This window comes from Ranitomeya variabilis, chromosome 3 (genome assembly GCF_051348905.1).
Source record: "Ranitomeya variabilis isolate aRanVar5 chromosome 3, aRanVar5.hap1, whole genome shotgun sequence".
Lineage (NCBI taxonomy): Eukaryota > Metazoa > Chordata > Amphibia > Anura > Dendrobatidae > Ranitomeya > Ranitomeya variabilis.
In genome coordinates this window covers 103,469,709-103,487,192 of record NC_135234.1, presented here as the reverse complement: position 1 = coordinate 103,487,192, position 17,484 = coordinate 103,469,709, and the positions used below count along the sequence as shown (strand labels likewise).

At 42.3% G+C, this 17,484-nt stretch overlaps 1 protein-coding gene across 1 annotated transcript in view; it reads left to right on the top strand.

Moving 5' to 3' along the window:
- Positions 1–9,624: 9,624 nt before the first annotated feature.
- The window catches only part of MYO1C (myosin IC), a 142,759-nt gene continuing 134,899 nt past the window's right edge, over positions 9,625–17,484 (top strand). Inside the window, exon 1 of the mRNA XM_077294450.1 lies at positions 9,625–9,770. Within this exon, the coding sequence (XP_077150565.1) occupies positions 9,681–9,770 (90 nt within the window). The 5' untranslated portion in view covers positions 9,625–9,680. The remainder of the gene's footprint in view (positions 9,771–17,484) is intronic.

Sequence of the window (17,484 nt, the reverse complement as noted above, 5' to 3'; positions counted from 1 at the left end):
CCAGAACAGAGACTCAGAGGCCCGGTACCGGGTACCCCTCGGCCCTGCGGCAGTGGGGGCGCTACATATAGTTCTCTCATGTTCATGTATTATTTTTTTGCTAGAGGTTATGAGATTTTTAGGTGAAAAAAACATGCAAAAAATGCAAAGAAAAAAAAACAAAAATCTGGTGTAAAACACTTTGATAAAGGCCCCGTCTCACATAGCGAGATCGCTGCTGAGTCACAAGTTTTGTGACGCAACAGCGACCTCAGTAGCGATCTCGCTATGTGTGACACGTACCAGCGATCAGGCCCCTGCTGCGAGATCGCTGGTCGTGTCGGAATGGCCTGGACCTTTTTTTGGTCGTTGAGGTCCCGCTGACATCGCTGCATCGGTGTGTGTGACACCGATCCAGCGATGTCTTCACTGGTAACCAGGGTAAACATCGGGTTACTAAGCGCAGGGCCGCGCTTAGTAACCCGATGTTTACCCTGGTTACCAGCGTAAATGTAAAAAAAAACAAACAGTACATACTCACCATCTGTTGCCCGTCAGGTCCCTTGGCGTCTGCTTCCTGCTCTGACTGCCGCCGTAAAGTGAGAGCACAGCAGTGACGTCACCGCTGCGCTCTGCTCTCAGTGTACGGCCGGCACTGTCAGAGCAGGAAGTAGACGGCAAGGGACCTGACGGGCAACAGATGGTGAGTATGTACTGTTTGTTTTTTTTGGTAACCAGGGTAAACATCGGGTTACTAAGCGCGGCCCTGCGCTTAGTAACCCGATGTTTACCCTGGTTACCCGGGTGCTGCAGGGGGACTTCGGCATCGTTGAAGACAGTTTCAACGATGCCGAAGTCGTTCCCCTGATCGTTGGTCGCTGGAGAGAGCTGTCTGTGTGACAGCTCACCAGCGACCACACAGCGACAAAACAGCGACGCTGCAGCGATCAGCATCGTTGTCTGTATCGCTGCAGCGTCGCTGTGTGAGACGGGGCCTTAAGTCTCAACATTTTTGCACAACTCAAGTTTGCATAATAATGTTGCGAGTTTTCATTTTAGTTTTGCCCAGCTACCCCAAAATGGGCGGAATCGGAACAGAACAGGGTCATGATGCCACAGCTTGTCTCATTCACGATGAGTTGTGGAACGCCTTACACCAGCTCTGGACTGGAGTAAGATTTCTGGTGTGGTGCACAGCACTTTTCATACACACCGGATTCACTAAGATGTGTGTGCCTCTTAATGAATCATGAGCGTCTATCTCAAACATGCCCCCTTGTCAAGACTGGTGTGAACAACACCGGTTTTGATAAATCGGGGTCCAAATGTGGAACTTAATGTTAAAACCTGAAGGACCTGACCTGAGGGGTTCATGGTGAAATGTCATGTCTAAAGGTCACCCCCTTTAATGTAATTTACTATGTATTGTATGTGCATAAACTTACCTAAGCAGATAGAAAAAGGAGACACAAAAGCGCAATAGGGTCTTATCTCACCTTGCATAGGGTGCACCAACCAAGAGAACTACTCATCTGGTGAGGACGATAAAAAGACATATACCGTAATAATGGCGGCTGCTGCAGATCCACAGGTCAGTGCCGGACCTGGTAGAAGTATACACTTAGTAGGAGAAGAGGATCATCACCGCGCTGCCGCAAGAAGATTTCCAGGAATAGTAAAAGTTCAACGTGGTTTATTCAACGCGTTTTCAGGATTCAGACGACCCCTTCGTCAGGAGAACATACCACTTACAATATGTCCTGATGAAGGGGTCTAAACCCTGAAAACGCGTTGAATAAACCACGCTGAACTTTTACTATTCCTGGAATTCTTCTTGCGGCAGCGCAGTGATGATCCTCTTCTCCTACTAAGTGCATAAACTTACCTATACATTCTGTATACTTGACATTTGTATAACAAATTGCTATGTAACTCAATCCTTCCTCTTCATGAATGACCCTTAAGTGTTTTTCTAAACATTGCTTAAAGACCATGATATTTAACCTATTTTTTTGGGTGTTGCTTTCCTTTAAGGGTTGTAGCGGCTTCAAGAGACGTAAGAGTTATGTCATTTTCTATTTGAATAGGAAGTGGCTTTATCGCAAATATTTCATTGACTTCCACTTTCCCTATTTAACCTAAGTTTAGGACATTTATAATCTTGCTTTCTGTGTGTGATAAACAGTTATTTCTGTGTTCTGATTGTAAACAGGAAATAGCTTGGAATCTTGAAAATACTAACAGATAAGAGCTATTGTCTGCATCCTCACCATTTCCTCACTCAGCCCTAATGGTGACACAGGGATGAAACTCATTTATATTCAACTTCATATTAAAGACAGCGAATGTCCAAAATACTCCAGCCATTCTTCCCACAAACCAAACCCTGAGTTCTAAAGGTATTGTCACTTCTCTGTTATTTATAGGAGATAATCAGCAATAACATTTAAAGCGGTTGTCCAGCATTTATTTTTTATTATTATTATGGGCCTAAAAACTAACATGTAGGTAGCTACTAAATTGCAAATTTGCATTGTCAGTGTGCTAATAAATAAGTTGACATAGATTTCGGGTACACTATACACCAGTTTTCTGCCATACATAAAGGTAAATATGTCATGCTGAGACTGGCCATGCTCCTTTTACTAAGTCACACCGATGTTTTTGAAAATGGGATAAATTAATTATCCATCATAGGAATACATAACATATGAACAACATATAAAAGTTAGTTTACCAGAATAGTTTGACTAAACTTCTTATCATATTCAGCTTAGAAGAAAGTTCAGAGGAAAAGACATAAGGTTTCTAAACTCTGCCATCAGGACTGGAACATTTACTGTTAACTTACTCTGCTCCCATCTATGTACAGTGATAAATAGAGGCTGTAGAAGCCAAATTGTTCAAAATGTGTAATTAAACTTTATTGCAAAAATGCTTTTAGCCTGAAATGAATGTACAGTATATAAGTAAGAAAAAAGTGACATATAACAACAATATGTAACCACCTGCCATATAGTAAAAGTATCTCCATATCTGATGCCTCTTTTGTCTCAATGATGTTCTCCTGTCTCCATCTGCTAATGAAATGATATTGCCTCTGGTGTCAGTGAGCACAGATTGCAATCTTCTAGTAGGTTTAACCTGGAGAGATGAAGGGCATAGCAGAAGGAGAGGGAGAAGAGGGTGGTGGAGAGGGAGAAGGAGATGGAGTGGGGGATGGATATACAAGAGCATAATAAGAGCAAACCAGCTGGCACTGCCAAATATAATGCACTTAAATATCAATGAGACTCTGTATTGTTGCGTAAGTCAAACCACACACTATACACACACCTCAACATTGAAATTGCAATATCATAAAGAAAAGTGATATGTCTGTAAAGTGCTGCAGAATATCATGGTGCCATATAAACAAAGCGTAATAAATAATAATAAATACACTGACAAGCAAAAAGGGTAATGTTACGAACTTTTGACATTCGCGCTCCATATCGTTTTGCTGCTGATGGTGGAAAAATCCTTTTCTTCCTGTGTACAATTATATTGGGGTCAACAAGTCGTCTCATCACAAGGTCTGTCAGTTCTGGCTCGACAAACACGTTAGTGGAGGTGGCTTGTATGTTTCGTAATAGTGAGATGACAGACATCCATGCAAGCACCGTGCAACGCACATTACACAAGTCTGGAATGGTGGCCCCCAAAAAAGATGAAGAAGCCTCGACTGCAATATTGTCATAAGAAGCGTCGTCTTAATGGGAATCTGTCACCCCAAAATTCGCCTATAAGCTGCGGCCACTGGCATCAGGGGCTTATCTGCAGCATTCTGTAATGCATTCTGTAATGCTGTAGATAAGCCCCCCGATGTATCCTGAAAGATAAGAAAAACAAGTTAAGGTACCTTCACACTAAACGATATCGCTAGCAATCCGTGACGTTGCAGCGTCCTGGCTAGCGATATCGTTTAGTTTGACACGCAGCAGCGATCAGGATCCTGCTGTGATATCGCTGGTCGTTGAACAAAGTTCAGAACTTTATTTGGTCGTCAGACCGGCGTGTATCGTCGTGCTTGACACCAAAAGCAACGATACCAGCGATGTTTTACACTGGTAACCAGGGTAAACATCGGGTTACTAAGCGCAGGGCCGTGCTTAGTAACCCGATGTTTACCCTGGTTACCAGTGTAAAATGTAAAAAAAACAAACTACATACTCACCTTCGCGTCCCCCGGCGTCCGCTTCCCACACTGACTGAGCGCCGTAAAGTGAAAGTGAAAGTACAGCACAGCGGTGACGTCACCGCTCTGCTGTTAGGGCCGGCGCTCAGTCAGTGCAGGAAGCGGACGCCGGGGGATGCGAATGTAAGTATGTAGTGTTTGGTTTTTTTACATTTTACGCTGGTACCAAGGGTAAACATCGGGTTACTAAGCGTGGCCCTGCGCTTAGTAACCCGATGTTTACCCTGGTTACCCGGGGACCTCGGCATCGTTGATCGCTGGAGAGCGGTCTGTGTGACAGCTCTCCAGCGACGCTGCAGCGATCGGCATCGTTGTCGCTATCGCTGCAGCGTCGCTTAATGTGAAGGTACCTTTAGATTATACTCACCCAGGGGCGGTCTGATAGACGTCACGGTCCGGGGCCTTACATCTTTATACGATGACGTCCTCTTTTTTCTTCCTGCTGCGGCTCCTGCACAGACGTACTTTGTCTGCCCTGTTGAGGGCAGTGTAAAGTACTACGGGCCTCTCTGACCTTTCCCGGCGCCTGCGCACTGCAGTACTTTGCTCTGCCCTCAACAGGGCAGATAAAGTACACCTGCGCCGGGGCCGTGGCAAGAAGACAAGAAGAGGACGTCATCGTATGAAGATGGGAGGCGCCGGTCCGCGACGCCCATCGGACTGGACCGCATCGGGACCACCCCTAGGTGAGAATAATATAACCTGTTTTTCTTATCTTTCAGCATACACCGGGGGCTTATCTACAGCATTACAGAATGCTGTAGATAAGCCCCTGATGCCGGTGGCCTTAGCTCATAGGCGAATTTTGGGGTGACAGATTCCCTTTAAGTTTGCAGAAAAGTGGACAGAAGATTGGAAATGGGTGATTTGAGCAATGAGATGAAATCCAACAGATGAGGCTATGATGAGTGTAAATGCGCTCGGCAGAAACAAGGGGAAAAGGGGCTAACGGATCGAGAAATTGAAGGAACCGTCATGTGCGGTGGAGGAAGCCTGATGATATGGGGTTGTTTCACATCTCTACTTGTTTTTCTGCCATTCAGCATACCATGCCATCCTGATCCTCACTCATCCACATTTTGTCCATTAAGACCAGCTCCGCTGCACTGTCACCTCTTGTCCATGCTGTTCACCTACAAATAAAGCAACGGTACGACAGCATCGCACCACAGATTAATTAACATGTGAGCTGTGCTTGCAAGTATGCTAAAAATAGGACAATTCCTGTCCTCTATGATATAAAAGTAAAAAGAGCGACACTGGTTTATGACTTTATAAAACCAATGTATTTTGTAAGGTCAAGTCATTGCTACCTCTCTGTATTATATGATGCATTAAAGGGAACCTGTCAACCCCCCCCCCCAGGTGTTTGTAACTAAAAGAGCCACCTTGTGCAGGACTAATGCTGCATTCTGACAAGGTGGCTCTTTTAGTTCTTGTTCCTGCCACTGCTGAAAGAATCGTTTATCAAATTTGTCCCTCATACCTTGAAATTGTCAGGGGGGCAGGTCTTTCCCCGCCTAACACAGACACACCACAGCCGTCAGTTACTTCCTCATGTTTACAGGGCACCGCCTCCTCAGCGTTATTGAATTTTCCCGGCGCCTGCGCTGTGATCTTAGGCCTTGGGCATGCGCAGTTAGCGCTGCCCGTCCACTGACATCACTTGATGTCTTTCTTATTGCGCCTGCGTGGACGCACGGCCTGAGATCCCGACCCGCAGTTTCTTCTGATTTATTCACACTGCGGGGCTGGGAATCTTGGGCATGCGCAGTACTTCCCTGCGGCTCTCCCTCATCTCCCTCCACCTCTTCCTACTGTGAAGCGTCATAGGAATCTGACGATATCTGACGATTCCTCCATCAGCTCAGGTCTTTGCTGCAGTTATTATCGTTGCTGTTAGTAGGGGGTAACGTCAAGTTTATTTTGCAAAAGTAGTAAAACATGATAAGAACTATACGAATTTGGGATCACCCAAACATAACAAGCCTAAGATTAGTGAATGCATGTACTGAATATAGTAAAAAAAAAAAAAAAAAAAAATTAAACAACAGTTTTCTTTATTCCTCTCCTAAAAAGATGCATACAAGCTCTGTTCAATACATTCAAGAAAATAAAACTTGTCCAGCAAAACATCAAATCACTACTAAACAGTAGACACACGATATATAGTTAGTAACCTGAGCCACAAAAAGTATTCACAATTTTTATGATGGATATTATCTGAAAATTAATTATTTTCTATAGGAATGTTAATTCTATGCAACAATCGGCCTAAATATTTGTTCCAACAAAAGATATATTGTGGTAGATTCAATTTTAACATCTATAAAATAGGAATGCAAACTTTGTATAAGCTACATTTCGGCAAAAATGTTATGACTTTCCTGATGTATTTTTCCTGACACTTTAAAAAAAAATGTGGGTAGAAGTGAGCAGAGATTAGTGAGAGGGAGCAATGCTTCCTACAGGTATGATTATGCAGATTTCCAACTCCGTGCTGTATAAACGTCAATACTTATTGGATGACGCAGATCATGTGATGTGTATTTGTGTAATTGGAGAGGGTGCGGCCTAAGGATACAATGCCCTTTATCAAGGTGTGCACAATTATTAGGGGTGTGTGCAGACGATCCGGAAGTGACAACGCTTTGGACGCAGCGCATCTTCGCTGGTGCACTGAACCGTATGAAATCACCGTATTGATCATCTCCACAAGAGAAATTGACGTGCTGCAGTCTGGAAAAATGCGCCGGATGTCTGTCTCCACGGATGATCCACGGGCGTCTGTGGATGCATAGTGGGCATGGGAATTCTTGAAATCCCATCCACTATGCTGTAACATCTGGATGTTGTGGGTTGGAAGCTGCACAAGTATGCAGCATTCAACCTGCAGCGTTTACTGATCGTCTGCATATACCCTTAGGCAGCTTGGCAAAATGGGCCGAAAAGAAAGATTTCACTGACCCTAAAAAGTCAAAAATTGTAAAGAGCCTTACAGAGGGATGCATCATTCTTGAAATTACTAATATATTAGGGTGTGATCACAGAACCATCAAAAGTTTTGTTTTAAATAGTCACCAGGATCGCAAAAAAAATATTGGGGAAAAAAACGCACATTTACTACCAAGGATTTGAGAAGAATCAAACATGAAGCTATGAGGAAGCCATTATCCTCCAGTGTTGTCACATTCCAGAACTGCAGCCTCGCTGGAGGCCCAGAGAGGTAAGGGAGGCTGAAACCCCACCACCACTGAATAAGACACAGAAGTTGAATAGTCAAGACTGGGCCAAGACAGGTTTTTCAAAGGTTTTATGAACTGATTCAATTAGAGTGACTCTTGATTGACCAGATGATTGGGCCCTGAGCTACTTAGACTTTTTAAGTTATGGATGGATTCAAAATCAACTCTCAAACCTACTGTCCATTTTTAGAAGACACTTTCTTCCAGCACTGGAAAGGAAAGTCTGCATCTTTCAAGAAAACCATGTTTTTTTATGCAGTACAATGCTCCATCACATGCATTGAAGTACCTTACTGCTTGGCTGCCAGAAATGACCTTAAAGATTAAAGAATAATGACATAGCCCCTTCCTCACCTGACCAAAACCCTGTGAGAACTTGTGGGTCCTTCTTAAATGAGAGATTCATAGTTAAGGACAACAATCACTTCTCTGACCAGTATCTGGGAAGCTTTGGTTGATGCTGCCCAAAACGTTGATCGTCAACAGAGTAAGAAACTGAGAGACCCCAGGGATGGCAGGTTTATGACTGTTGTTGAAAAGAAGGGGGAGGGGTTATATTAATCACTGATATTTTTTAATGTCAGAAATATATTTTTGCATATTTTGAGTTGTTTAGAAATTATTCTCACTTTAACAGATTCAAATAAACAATTGAAATAGGAAAATTTATGTTTTTGATTTAGTTCCATAATTCTACACACATAGATCTTCCTCTAAGAAACAAACTAACTTTTACTTTCTTAAGTATTCAAGTTTCTTAACCTTTTGGACTGACCGATAGCTATGTACTTGTTCAATAATAAAAGAAATTATCAAAAATTCTAATTGCCTAATAATTGTGCACACAGTGTACTGCTAGATTTACTATGGTTTATGCCCAAAATTGTATGCCAGTTCATAGCTGGTGTAGATTGCATTTTCTAGTGCACAGGTAGTAAAAAATTTGCAAAATTTATTCAGATCCCCTAAATAAATTTGCTACATCTTACTCCGTCTCAGTTTAGTGAGAGAAAGATTGGTGTATAAATCTTAGTACATTCACAACTACATTGTTCTCATTCACATGATCGCTTTATATTGCTTGTCATTGAAGTTATAAATGAGCAAACAATATACCAGGAGTCGGGTGTTATTATTATGTTATTTAGAATTAATGAAATGTATTGTGTTTATAGTAGTTATAGTTTCATCTAAACCACATTATGATTGGGTGTTTTCTGCATATAAGAACATGACATTATAACAATGTTTTTACAGTAGTTTCCCCTGTTAATCATTAAAGGAAGTTTTTCTAGTGCCCCTTGACTTCTCCATCCTCTTACTTCCATATGGAAGGGAACACCCAATCTCTGTTTTATAGCTTTCTAGGCAAATTATTTTTTTTTATTTTTTGAGATTTGTCAAGTTTATATTAAATTATGATACACTGCCATGCGTCCAATACAAAATCTGTAATGTTAACAAAAGTTTTTTTTTAAATGGATCTTTAACCTGATTGTCCAAACACATTTCACAAATATATTGCATAAACAGATAGAGATTCATACAGGAGACATAACAGTGAAGCGTGCATAGATTTATTTTACTGTAAACTACCATAAGCACAATGTTTGGAACTACATATCAAATATAGCTTACTTTAAATAATCCTATATATAGATACATAATGGAGGAGCTTGGAGCACTTTTTTCCTGGCTGGTAAAACTGAACTTTTTACCTTTCCTTTTCTAAACTAGTAATATAGAATGGGCATGTATATATATAAACCAACTAACAATATCTAAGTGTGGACACATGCCAAGTCACAAACATGTCCAATACAGTTTGACCTCCTTAGGGGCCTCGAAGGAGACTTTGAACTTTCATTAAGTTCAGTATATTCAGCAGGGGAATAAATAAGGATCTTCTGAACGTCTTGACACTCATAGGAATCATCTGTGACCTCCTGGAAAGCGCTCGTGAACTTTCATTGTCAGCATTCTCACCTTGACTTTGTATAAACATATCATTCCGGATTATCCACTTAAAATAACCGTTCTCAGAGAAATGAGATTTCCAGTCCTTCCTTAACTTCCCTAAAACCCTCTGGCTATAGTCTAGACGCCGCAGTTGGTTTGTAAGTTGTAAGGAGTACAGTACATGTTAAAATTGGTGATAGGTTTTGCATAGCAATCCATTTTCTGGATAGCGCACAGTCGTCCTTTTTACTCTCGAAAAAATGGAGCTCAAGATAGAATGTATACCCACCGGAGAGATCATTCGAGTGGTCAACCATGATGGAGACTTCATGTGCCCCAACTGCAAAACAGTAAGCCTGACTACTTTTCCTTAACATAACTCGCTTTCTTAGTTTTGTTGTTTGGTTACATTATAGTTTAGCTCAAAGCTTTGGAAATCTTACTGCATATTTTTACCTTATCTTTATAAGGCGAGTCTACGCATGCTGCCACTATTGTTTAATTCTGCCTTCCATTTACCGATGCCGATTGGATAGCAACGATTAGGTTGATTATGACATTTTCCTAGTCAATAACCCGGTCATGGTGAGACACATAAGTGTTAGAGATTAGGGAGAAGGTGGTTGAAGAGATATAGACTTCATATCCACATATATAATGTCACCGGTTAGGTGTACACTTGTGTTTGAGCCTCCATTTAGATTTGTAATTTGTACTTTAAGAAAGAGTTCAGCATGCTGTTCTATTTTTCCATTAAAATTATGAACACCCAAATGAATATCAAACAGATCCCAGCACCATTTCTGCGCTTCATGTGAAGGATCTGTTTATTATAGGAATTACACTTCTCTTTTCTAGTAATAGAACAGTAAAATGGAACTCCGATCCTAGCTCTACATGTAAGGACTGCAACAATCAAATATTGTACACATGGACAATTGCGTATGGTGGCTCAGTGGTTAGCACTACAGCCTTTCAGTGCCGGGGTCCTGAGTTCAAATCCCACCAAGGACAACATCTACAAGGAGTTTGTATGTTCTCCCCGTGTTTCCCTGGGTTTCCTCCGGGTTCTCCGGTTTCCTCCCATGTTCCAAAGACATACTGATAGTGAATCTATATTGTGAGCCCCATCAGGGACAGCGATGATGTCTGTACAGAGCTGCGGAAATAATGGCGCTATACAAATGCGTAAGATAAATGCAATTGAATGTGTGGTTTTAGTATGAAGGTGACCACTAAAAATACTGATGCACATAGATCAGTGCATTACAGACATGAGTAACGTACAATGCATATATCATTTCAGTTTGTACATGTGGAGCGGCCCCCAAACGCAGGGCAGCGGGGTACTCGGTACCGGGTCCCTCGGTCTCGGTTCTAGGGGTAGTAAATTAAATGGTCAGCACAGCCCAGAGGTGGAGGTGCATGAAAATAGGTGCCCAGACCTTAAGACGTAGTATAGAGAAATATTCAGCACACTCCAAAGAAGTCTGATGCAGGGGGGGTGTTTAATACATACAGTATTCACAGTCACAAACATTTCGGTCAACAAAAGACCTTCATCAGTGTGTTCTAATGTTTACAAGGCGTTAGGTTGTACACCCGTACTAGTATAGAATTTTGCATCGACTTATGAAGTATGGCAAGGAAGATAGCTTCCAAATGGAGGGCTGACACTAGCTGGTCGAGCAAAGGAGGTAGATCAGGCTTATTCATAGAGGGCTAGCCTAGCCGGTCATCACTATTCAAGATCCAGGGGTAAGGGACGCGGCATCCACCGCAGGTCCACGGCGCCGTGGACCTGCGGTGGATGAGCAACAGCTAATGAGCGAGAGAGAGATAATTGATTTAAGAAATAAAACAGGAAACCCATGTCTTGAATGTAGTGTTCTTTAATATGTTTGAAGAACATTTACGACCACGGGTTTTAATGCAATTTTTATTATTTAATTACAAACAGATTTGATTACCTGTAACACTATGGGATATGATGGATTTGCAGAACATTGACAAATACAGTTAAACAAGGCCTATACATTGGCAGCATGTTTTTGGCTGACTATTGCGCTCCCAAGCAGTCAACACAAACAGCAACTTACCGTATATTTGTATTTGGAAAAAAAAACGTATAAACTTTTTCATATACCTTGTTTGGCCAAGTTCACATGAACACCTGATTTCTCACGTCAGTGACTGGCTCTGCTTGCAGCTCTGTCCAGTTTTGTTCATGGACAGTACACTGACTGAAAATTAGTTGTTGTGAACATGGCTTCTTTTTGGAATTACCATCTGGTTTTCATAAAAAAATTAAGCAGATATACTTAAACTATCCAATTTTCAGGCAATGTAAAAAGTGCCAAATTCATCCCTCCAGCTCATGCAGTATGATAAATGTGCATCTTTACATACTTTTGTCTATTTTTTATTTTTACACCATTATTTGTTCTCTTATTTTGCAACAGTAATTCGAGATCAAATTTGCGTGTCGCATTTCATGCCGTGTCTATTTCCTGCCAACCTACATCCGTTCGACTACATCACATCCCTGTTGTACAAGTTGAAAAAAAGTATCTGCAACAAATAATAAGTCTGGCAAACATCATGTGCACCAGTTTTTCTTTGCAGAAATAAAGCCAGTATTCAAGTTTATTGTAGTAAATGTCCCCAAATGTGTGAACTTAGGAAAAATTTGACATTTGTTCCTTTTTTTAACCTCTCGTTCAGATGTGATTTTCCTCATTCGTAAAAACACTGACCATTCATTAGTGTTTTACTGCAGATTTTCATGAGTGTTTATTTGGTGTGTCAGTTTTTACATTTAGTGTTTCATCAGTGATTTTATAGAATGCAAACATTTTTTTGCAAAGCTTCTCCAACCCATCCCAATGTTAAAAAGGGGACTGCTCACGGATAGAAATGTGTACATTAGGTGATTTTTCACAGACTCATAGACTGGTATTTATAATTTTCATCCAAGACTTGAAAAACAGACATGATTTGTATTCTTGAAACACAATCCACAAAAACAAACATACGAATAGCACCATAGACTTTAATGGGTATGTGTTGTATCTGTGAAAATCGCTGTTAGACCACATTCACATGCTTAGCATTTGGTCAGTATTTTACATCAATATTTGTAAGCCAAAATCAGGAGTGGAACAATCAGAGGAAACGTATAATAGGAACATGTGCACCAGTTCTGCATTTATCACCCACTCCTGGTTTTGGCTTACAAATACTGATGCTAAATACTGACCAAATACTGAGTGTGTGAACGTGGCCTTAGTGATAGGAGGAGGAAAGGGGAGAGGGTTCTACACAAATCTCCACCTTGAGACCCAAGTCTCAAATGGGGCATTTATGTACCGTATTTAGAAATCTACAAGGAAAACTCAACGGCAGATGATTATGTTCTGTCTTGTATATCCAGAGAGCGGCATTTGCAGATTACATCATCAAGCTGTTTGCTGCAAGCATCAAACAGGGCACAGCTCTGCTGAGCCATCTTATTACAAGCTCTGATGCGGAGGAGCGCAGGAAAGTTGAGCTCTGTTGAAAACCACCTAACAGAGCAATGATGTGAAAACACACAGGCAGATATACTGATGTAGATGGAACAAGATAAATTGGGCTGACAGATTTGTGTACAGAAATAGAATGAATTCTACACTTAGATTAGCTTGATGATGTGCCAAATATCTGTGGTGGATGCAACTGAGTCAACAACTCAGGAGAGAGAGGGAGGCATCTACAGCACTGAGGATAAGCAGGGTGGTGTTGGTGGTGGTTTAGCAGTGTAGGAATTTCTGTGAAGCTGGATACAGAGGTACAGAGACAAAGAAATTATGATGGGTTTAGTCAGTATATTAACAAGTGTGCATTATATTGTGCTTGTGAAAAAATATGATTGTGGGAATCCTTTACAATTAAAGTTAATCTTTTTATATAGTCTTCATTAAAGAAGTTGCAGCTCTAAATCCAGCATGAACACAAGAGAAAAACGGCATTTACCAAATTGATAAAAAGATAGAAGTTCTTTATTCCTTATTTTGGGACATGGACAGGGTATGCAGAGGAATGTGGGGAGAGGAAGAAACAGGGTGAAGGCCGTTTCACATTAATCCATCACTTCTACAGGTCCAGAAGCATTGGATTAACGTGAAACGTCATCCAGTTTCCTCCTCTCCCCGCATTCCTCTGCCTTCCTGCATACCCTGTCTATGTCCTGAAATAAGGAATAAAGAACTTCTAGCTTTTTATCGATTTGGTGAGTCCGCTTTTCTTTTGTATTCATGCTAGAAACACAAGCTGTTTAGCAGAGCATTTAAAGCCACTCTATATTCGACATAGCTCTTGAAACTGGCCTTTTTGATTGCCAAGATACCGCTTGTTTCCAGGTGCCGAGATATCCTCCTTTTTTCATTTGAAGACGTATGAATCCCGCCAGCGCACGCACTGTGCGAGGACTCGCCGGCTTCTGAGCCGGGACTGGCTGGTATGTATGCGTTATGCATATGGAATGCCCACCAGGGCCTAGCGGTACTTGGCACCGGGTCCGGTCATTATTAAAGGGGAGGTCACGGTGGCGGAGACCCGGTCTGTGGCCCTGGGCGATCAAGTAAAAGGAAAAGTCTTTAAATGGATTTGAAATAAAGTTTGTGTTCGTGACGCCACCTGTGGTATTCGGTCAGTGGGGACCGACGCTGCTTAAAGGGGTCCTCTGGGGTGATGTTATGGCAGCTAAGATGGTATAAATTCCCACAGGTGAAGTTGGGTCCCCAGGGCTCCCGGAGTGTAGATGAAGATGGTGGGTGTGCGGTAAGAAACAGAGGACACAGGTTTGCAGTCTCTTTGGCTGCCTGAAGTCTTCAGTAAACCAGGTACAGTCCAGGGCACCATATCACAGATACAGGCAGGGTCCGGCTGGCTTGCAAGCGAATTCAGAGTCCCCTTTACCAGGTGGAGTTAGAAGCCTTCCTACTAGCGCAGTGATGTAGTCCCTTGCTGCCTATGGCTTCTGTCAAGGTCCTCACAGTTCTCTCTGTCCTCCATAAAGGTGGGACACAAACCCGTATGACAGGTGGATCAAGTCTTTTTACAGGGTCTCTATCACGACCCGGGCTCTATGCACCACTGTGTCTCCTGGGTATTAGGGCAGACAGGTGACGTGTAGTCCAGCTGTCCTGCCGGTTTCTGCTGTGCCTCCTAGAGTCCGACACAACCTCAGTCTTCCGGCTACCAGTGTCTGCACTCTGCAAGGAGATAGCTCCGTCGCAGCTATTCTCCCCAGTTCTTGCTCTCCTGTGCTCCTCTCTCCTGCACGCTCTCTACAAAGTGTTCTCCTTCTGTAATCTCTCAATCCAGGAGCTGCAGCACCCTCTTGGCTGTACGGATCCTCACACGTCGTTCTGCCTCAGACTGTTCCAGTCTGCTGTCTGGCACTCACTAACTAAATTTCCCTCCAGACCAGAATATATATCTAGGGGAGCCACCCACAAGCTGGATCAGAGCTCCCCCTTCTTGCCTGGAGTGTGAACATGTTGCATGTTTGTGTATACCTGATAGAGAAGATTTTCCTTCGCTTCCAAGCATGACATCACTCTCCCCGTGAGGAAGGCATTGCCACTGTGACAACCAGGACCCTGGGGTGTCACACATACTCCCGGTCAGAACCCGTCTAGAGGTCGCGGCCCTGCTCCATACACTTGTATTGAGCGAGGCTGTGCCCTCTAGTCAGCCACCCCCACTGGATGGCCACGTCACTAGACACATAGCCTTACTTAATAAATACAAATGTGGGGAGCAAGGCCACACCCACTAGACAGACTCTGGCCGGGAGTATGTATAACACATACATATCCTCCAATTCCGGCTCAGAAACTATAATCGCAGTGCACAGTGCGTGTGCGGGGGGATTCATAAGTCTGCAGTCATACTGAGTGACTGCAGACATCAATTTAGACCAGAAAACCTCTTTAAAAATGTTTAAGTATTTTGCTACTGCAGAGTTTCTATAAGGGCATGTTCACACTTTGCAGATTTTGCTGCGGATTTTTCCACAGCGGATTTGCAAAAACCGCAGTGCAAAACCGCTGCGTTTTTCACTGCGGATTTTCCTGCGGTTTCTTCTGTGGATTCCTCTGCGGGTTTTCAACAGCACTTTCCTATTGGTGCATGTTGAAAACCGCTGCGGAATCTGCAGAAAGAAGTGACATGCTCCTTCTTTTTTTCCGCAGCAATTCCACGCGGTTTTTAAAGGGATTTTCCGCAATGTGGGCACAGCGGTTTTTGTTTTCCATAGGGTAACATTGTACTGTACCCTGCATGGAAAACTGCTGCGGATCCGCAGCGGCAAATCCGCAGCGGATCCGCAGCAAAAACCGCAAAGTGTGAACATAGCCTAAGTGTTTTTTTGTAGCTCAGTGATCCTCAAAAAAGATACAAACCCATAAGATCAGCTTTGTCTGCTCTCCTCCTCCCTTTTCCCAGTGTGATAGGCCACGTTCACACATTCCGCATTTAGTCAGTATTTTACCTCAGTATTTGAAAAATGTTTAGAATTGAGAGTCCTCAGTGGTTGATACCTTTTAATGGCTAACTGAAAAGATGGTAACAAATTGCAAGCTGTTACCAGATCGCAGCGTTCTGGTGGCATAGAGAAGCATTGCGCAGGGACGGGGCTCCATGCGTGCTTCCCTCAGACCCTCAGAACAACGCGATGTGATCGCGTTGTCCTGAGGGTCTCCATGGAGACCCCCGGATCCAAGATGGCTGCGGGGTCCTTCCGGGTGCTGCAGGAAGGTGGCTTCTCAGTGCCTGCTGAGAGCAGGCACTGGCAAGCTTCCTTTACTGCCTGTCAGATCGCTGATCTGATACACTGCAAAGTGTCAGATCAGCGATCTGACTTTATTCAGTGATGTCCCACCCTGGGACAATGTAAAAAAGTAAAAAAAAAAATATACTGTGTAAAAATATTTTTTTAAATTCCTAAATAAAGAAAAAAAATTGTTCCAATAAATACATTTCTTTATGTAAATAAAAAAAACAATAAAAGTACACATGTTTAGTATTGCTGCTTCCGTAATGACCCGACCTATAAAACTGTCCCACTAGCAGGGCCGGACTGGCCATCTGGCAATTCTGGCAAATGCCAGAAGGGCCTGTCTGGTCATGGGCTGCCTTGTCTGCTACGTTGTTAACAGAATCAGTGTTCTCAAGATACCCATACTGTTTAGCGTTGTGATGGGGTACAAAGGCGCTGACTCAGTCACTTATTCTAGCAGGCCACGGGTATCATTAGAAATATTGGTCTTGTAGTAAATCTTCCTTTCCTCCATCCAGGGTAATATTAGTAATATACTGTATCTCATCTTGTTCATGGGGATGGGAACAACATGTGTGTGATTTCAAATTCCAGGGCTAACTTTCAGTCCCAGTCCGTACCTGCCCACTAGTTAACCCCTTCAGTGAACACCGTAAAAAAACAAATAAAAAGCGAGGCAAAAAACAATGCTTTATCATCATACCACCGAACAAAAAATGGAATAACAAGCGATCAAAAAGAAATATTAATAAACATGGTATTGCTGAAAACGTCATCTTGTCCCACAAAAAATGAGCCACCATACAGCGTCATCAGCGAAAAAATAAAATAGTTATAGCTCTCAGAATAAAGCAATGCAAAAACAATTATTTTTTATATAAAATAGTTTTTATTGTATAAAAGCGCCAAAACATAAAAAAGATATAAATGAGGTATCGCTGTAATTGTACTGACCCGAAGAATGAAACTGCTTTATCAATCTTAACACACGCAGAACGGTATAAACGCCCCACCCAAAAGAACTTCATGAATAGCTGGTAATTGTTCATTCTGCCTCCCAAAAATCTTAGCAAAAACTCTTTTTTGCAATAAAAAGCGTCTTTTAGCGTGTGACAGCTGCCAAATATAAAAACCCGCTATAAATAGTATATCAAACTCCCCTTTATCACGCTCTTAGGTAGAGAAAAATTAAAAAAAATGTATTTATTTCCATTTTCCTATTAGGGTTTAGGGCTAAA